This window comes from Hirsutella rhossiliensis (genome assembly GCF_020360975.1).
Source record: "Hirsutella rhossiliensis strain HR02 chromosome Unknown scaffold00016, whole genome shotgun sequence".
Classification (NCBI taxonomy): domain Eukaryota; kingdom Fungi; phylum Ascomycota; class Sordariomycetes; order Hypocreales; family Ophiocordycipitaceae; genus Hirsutella; species Hirsutella rhossiliensis.
The window spans coordinates 11,816-17,933 of NW_025408682.1; the positions used below are offsets into that span (position 1 = coordinate 11,816).

Sequence of the window (6,118 nt, forward strand, 5' to 3'; positions counted from 1 at the left end):
AGGGTAGTTCGAGCTAGGAGGGCAAGGCGAAAGAGGCGACTTTTAGGTCTAAAGAGAAGCGGAAAGAAGCGGACGAATTAGAGGTGCGAAATCGGGGACATAAAGCCCAGATTATGTTTAAGACTACTACGGATAGTAGCTATATTATGTTTAATGTCTAGTAAGTTTAATGGTAATAGCCTCACCGCCCGAAAGATTAATGTCCTCTCGTCCTATATATAAGAAAGTTAGATAAACGACGTGCTTAGCGAGGCCCGATTGGAAACTTACCGCCATCACTCCCGCATCTGCGCTGGATTCCTCGAACAGCGTCGGCCACCTGCTTGTATTTGACAACCTTGGTCGGGTTGCCAAACAAGGTCGCTCGAACTGCCGGCTCCGATCCGAACCAGTTCAAAGTCCACTCAGCGTTATTGTTCATCTTTAGTTCCTCTTCGCCCGCGTCGTCGATATTCTTGAGGACGGAGCGGTAGTGTTCGTCGGTCAATTTCTGGGGGGTGTCCCAACGGCCATTGAAGCAGTTGGTTCCCCTCTCTTCGGGCCTCTGGCCGTTAACGAAGGGCACAAGGCCGGCAAGGGCCGCGACCAAAAGGCAGGGAGTCTTCATATTTAGAAATAGGAATTAAGCTAAAAATCGAACTAAGTTAAGTATGCGGCTTGAGTGATGTTGAGTAGTCGAGAGGGCAGGATCTTAAAAACTTATATAGGCAGGCAGATACGTATATATATTGCGATAAGTTGATTGGAATGCCCTCGTCGAGGCATTAAATGTAGTTTATGCGCTATTATACCTCGTAACGATTCGATTAATATTGCGTAATATATATATACTACTGTCGAACAGGGTGGTCAACGATACGTATCGATAGGGGTTTTCGATACGGAGGTACATCGTATCGATATTAAAAGCATAGAAAGACCTATTTCCGTAGTCTTAGCGTAGTGCGGTGTATTAGGATTAAGTAGCTGACTAGCCTAACTTTTTAGTGGTTAAGCCCCTAAATATTTATACTAAGGGTATAGAAAAGTACCTTTATATACTTTTTAATATCGATACTATGGGAATGGTATTAACTAGTCTATTGTACTTATCTAGCTAGCTTACGTACACAGTCACGTGTACGGCTGAGGCCATAAAGCTAGCTTCGTGGCCTCCTCCCCCTTTTCGATAGACAATCCTCATAGCATAATACGACACACCGGTTAAACGACGTTCCCAGTTTGTCTCATGCTCGAGCCCTGCCAACAGATACGATATACCCCCGTATCGAAAAACCCCGTCGATATGTATCGTTGACCACCCTGCTGTCGAATTATTCTCGTATAGCTTTAACTTTGGCATAAACTCTATTCTCGTACGAGTACGGATACCTTTATGTATACAAGGCGACCCACAGCCATATTGGTGCGCATGGAGGTCTTGGGGGTGATTAAATCGCCTAGCCCCTGACTGTTAGGGGGGCTTTAGCCCAGGCTATCGATAGGTATCGAGTCTAGCTACGGGAAACAGGAAAACATATGTACAGTACTGTACAAACGCATGCTGTCGAGGACCATTGTCCAGGCACGTCCGGTATTTGTTTTGTTCAGCTCGGAGCCGCGAGTGGGAGAGGCTGTAACCCTGGTTCTATATCGCAGTCGGTAAGCCTCTTAGCCTGGGTTCTGCCGCCTTCGACACCCCTTGTTAGTGTGTGGGCGCCGACTGCGTCATCACGACGGCATGAGAGGATGGGCGCCCACTTCGAATCATGCTCTAATTCGTTTAAGGCAAGCTATAGCGATAGCACCTGACGGGGTATTGACAATGGGGAACATGAGTTGCTAAAAATAGAGCTTGATTCATCACAACACCTCGTATAAAAAGGCAAAATGCAGCACCTCGAATGGAATGGCAGGTGCTGCCGCGTCTGCCAAGAAACTCGAGGCATTGGGCTGCTGAAGCATGATATTTTCCTTGGCAGCTTTCCCCACAGGACCGGCTCCATCCTGATTGATTCAGCCGTAGGCTGAATTTACATTACCCGTGCCACGCCCCACTTTATTGTCACTCGCAAGCTCGCACCACCAACGATTGTGATGATATTGCAGTGCTTACCGGCTGGTCTGCGTCGTGGAGGCATGATAATCGTGATAAGCAACCTATCCGTCCTGCAATATAAATAAAGAATCTTTTGTTTATACTAGAGCACGGCGAACAATACGTTAAAACACACTATTCTTTAGCCATACTATCTTCGCGATATATATATGCTAACCTTCTATAACTATCTTTCGTCGATATAGCTATTTATATATAGAGAAGCCTTTTAGTCTTCTGCAAATAATTAAAGCGTTAATTACCCTACTATAAAAGTATAGGAGACCCTAGTCTATTTAAGCGGCTTTAAAAGCAGCGAAACTAGCCCTTTCGGCTACTATTTATAGAGGCAGTATAAATAAGCGTCCCGGCCTCTATTTAATCCGGAGCTTTACTACGGTAATAGTAATAATAACGCTCTATATAACCGTTTTATAATATAGCTAGAGAACTTCTTTAGCAGTCTCCTAAGACTATATAGTAACCGCGGTATCAACGAACCCTATTAGGAATTACGATAGTTAAGAATCTTCTTAGATAGCTGCTTCCGCGGCTATAGCACTTAGCGATTATTTACCTTAGCGATTCTAGGCCTAGATAAGCTTAAGAGATAGCGCCTACGAGAGCAATTAAGGTTAGAGGATAGAAACGGCTCTATAGGAACTATAACCCGCTTTTAGTCTGCCCTAGACTTCGCCCGGCGGTAAGTAGAGTTCGATACTCTACTAGCTCTTAAGTTAGCTAAATATTACTAAATATCTAGTCTATAGCGGGTTACTTTAGATATCCTAGTCTTATCGCCGTTACCTTTACTACCGGCACCGTTACTATCGCTAAGCCGAGACTAAGAAGAATATAAAGAATAGAGCGGTTTCTCTAATATAGGGTCTAGCAACTAAGGTATAACTATGCCTATCCCTAACCCGCTAATCCCCGGCACTATAGCTTTATCGATTAAAAAACTTTAACGCTAAGTAAACGAGTTCGTAAAGGAAAACGGATTTAGCGTTATTAGACGCAACGGCTCGGGTAGTCGTATATAAAAGATAAGATATATGTTTTAGTGCGACCGGTATAGTAAGCCTCGCCTATCTAAGGGCTCGGGTCTTTGCTAAAAACGCTCCCGTAAGTATAGCTATAAGTAGAAAGTTATTACGGTAGCCCTAGAATAGAACGACTATATATAGACTTTATAGGCATTTACTAATCCTTAGTATAGCTAATATAACTATAACTATAGTATAAGTCTCTTAGCCTATCTTATTTATCGGAGGCTAACTACTTCTATAAAGGTAATAGTTAAAGTAATAAGCCGGCGGGTCGGGATAAGGGCGCGGCGCGCGATATATATAGTATTATTAGAGAAAAACACCCTAATACGCTCTATATAAGGAAGGATATATATAACGCTAGGGCTCTCTTACGCCGCGAGAAGCTTAGTAATTTAGGCTTAATAGCCGCCTTAATTAAGCTCTTTAATAAGAGGGGCAGTCTATATATCGTTAGGTGGTCGGTAATAGAGCTTAATCGCCTTATTAGCCTTATATAGATATTCCTATACTATCTTTAAATATAGAAACGCTTTCTAGAAATAATAAGCTCCGATAATACGTATAATACGAATCGCTTTAAACTACCGCTCTTCTAGGTTATAGGGCAGACTTACCTTAAGTCTATCTATAATACTGTATTTGGTTTAATTAATAACGAGAAACGTAAAGGGTTCTAATTCCTTATAGAGGGGATTAAGCAATTAAATAAGAAGTATAATATTCCGCTCCTAGAAGTAGGTATTATAAATTACGATTAGTAGATAAAAGCAGCCCTAGATAACTAGTTCCCCGAGGACCCTAATAGCTAATAGTAAATATATATCTACTATATTAACTCTAATGTTTTTATTAATACTAAACGGAAATAGAAGGACGTAAAGAAAGATAACGATAGCGACGATAATAGCTCTAGTAGTAAATAGACGTAGATAGGGTTAACTTCGGGGGATATCGAAGCCGTCCTCTTAGGAGGGGGACACGGCGGCCCGTCCTTATAAAACGACTATACCGCGCCTATGCCCTATAACTACTAGGGCGTCCTTAAGATATAGAAGTACGTAGCCTTTACGTAGACTAAGGAGGATTATAAGAAGGTATAGGTGCGCCTATATAAAGAGTTTAATAACTAGCAGGCTATTTTAATATACCTTTATAAGACCTCTTATAGAGATAAAAAATAAAAGGTTAGAGTTAATCTTATTTATTATTATTAATCTAAAATAAATATAAGAAGTTCTATCTCCTTATAATCCTAAGGAAATATAACTACCTTATAGTAGCGAATTTACTACTTACTACCTAGGATGCTTTTATAATATTATCTAGAACGTTCGATAATATCGCTTATTAACCGCGTATTTTATTATACGTATCCTAAATATAATAAGACCTATTTACCTATAAGCGCGTAGTAGGCATATTACTCTATTAAGAAATACTATAATTTCGGGGTTTAGGTAACTTCTAGCACCGAGGCTAGTAATAATAACGTTAAAAGCTATCTACTTAACGGAACGAGCTATTTATATAGACTTATTAAGGCGCTCAAGGGTATACTTATCGACTAAGAGTAAGACTTTATCGATAACTACTTATAAGATAAAGTACTAACCGCATAGAAATACTCTAAGCCTAGGTTAGAGTACCTAGGCGAGCTTTATATAATAATATCCTAGTTAGGACTCGACCTACTAGCTAATAAATATCGCTACGCTTTAAAATTAATACTAAGTAGATCCTATCCTTAGCTAGAACCTATAGGGGATTATAAGGAGGGCTATAATATCTCTTAGTAGTTAGGAATTCCTTATCGTTATATAATCTATAGAAAATTAAAAGTAGGGGCATTCTTAATAAAGTAGGACGTTTACCCTTAGTAGCACTTAAGGCAGCGTACTTCTTATAACCCCTACCGCTAAATTCTCGACCCTAAGATCGTAATAAGCCTTCGAGGATATCCGAAAAATACTATATAGCCTATCCCTAAGAGCATAGCGGTTAATAGACTACGCGAGTCCCTAGGAGGTTAGATAGCAGCTAGTAAGAGTCGTAAGACTAATATAAGGATAAGGTCTAAAAGTAAGATAGAAGCTCTTAGACCGGGTAAGTAGACTAGCGTACGGTAAGCCGGCCGTAGGAAGCAGCCTAGTATATAGAGGCGGCGGTTAGAATAGGAGACTATCTTTAATAATAAGGAAATAGAGTCTCTATCGAAACGTAGATACGGAGGCTCCTATAAGCGGCCTACTACTTTAACGCCTTTAGCCGTATTAAGATTAGGTATTAAAGTAGACTATAAAGAATATATTAATATATAAGTATAACTAGGTCTATAGAAGCGTTATAAGGTATAGTAAGAGTACTATTTAATATTAAGTACCTATAGTAATAAACGAAGCGGGTATATTGCCGCTCGCGTCTTTAGCCCGACCTCTATATCTACCGGCTCCTATTATATACCGGTAGTTACTTATATATTACTAACCTATCTAGCTACCTATACTACGCCCTACTTAATCTCGCGTTCGTTCCTTACTATTATAGAGCTAGTAAGGAACGAACGCGAGATTAAGTAGGGCGTAGCACGAGTATACTTTCTTAACTATACTATTCCTACCCGTAAATTTCCTAATTATACCTTTCCTAAGTGCATTTAACCTTACTACGACCCTTATCCTATAATAGCTAGTTCCTACGCTTACTCCTAGGCGTTTATATCCTTACCGATCTCTAACTCCTATAAAGCGATAGTAGATAACGGCCCTAATATAGCTCCGGTAGGTATACTTATATTAAAGAAACTAGGTAAGATAGTAGAGGCGGGGAAACCGGGTAGTGCTAGGTTAGAAAGGCAGCTAAGAAGTATTACGATGCTAATAAAAAGTAAAAGAAGTCGTATTAAGATGATTTTCTAGCGGAGGAAAATAGTAGCTAGCGAGCAGTTAAGTACCTTAAGTCTAGAAACGGCACTATAAGCGATAGAGTGCCT

General features: G+C 40.3%; 1 protein-coding gene across 1 annotated transcript; it reads right to left on the reverse strand.

Moving 5' to 3' along the window:
- Positions 1-244: 244 nt before the first annotated feature.
- HRG_10499 (uncharacterized protein) lies at positions 245-607 on the reverse strand (the record flags this gene model as incomplete). Its single annotated transcript, XM_044868970.1, has 1 exon — positions 245-607. The coding sequence occupies one exon, from the start codon at positions 605-607 to the stop codon at positions 245-247; it is 363 nt and encodes a 120-aa protein (XP_044715712.1).
- Between the last annotated feature and the right edge of the window lie 5,511 nt (positions 608-6,118).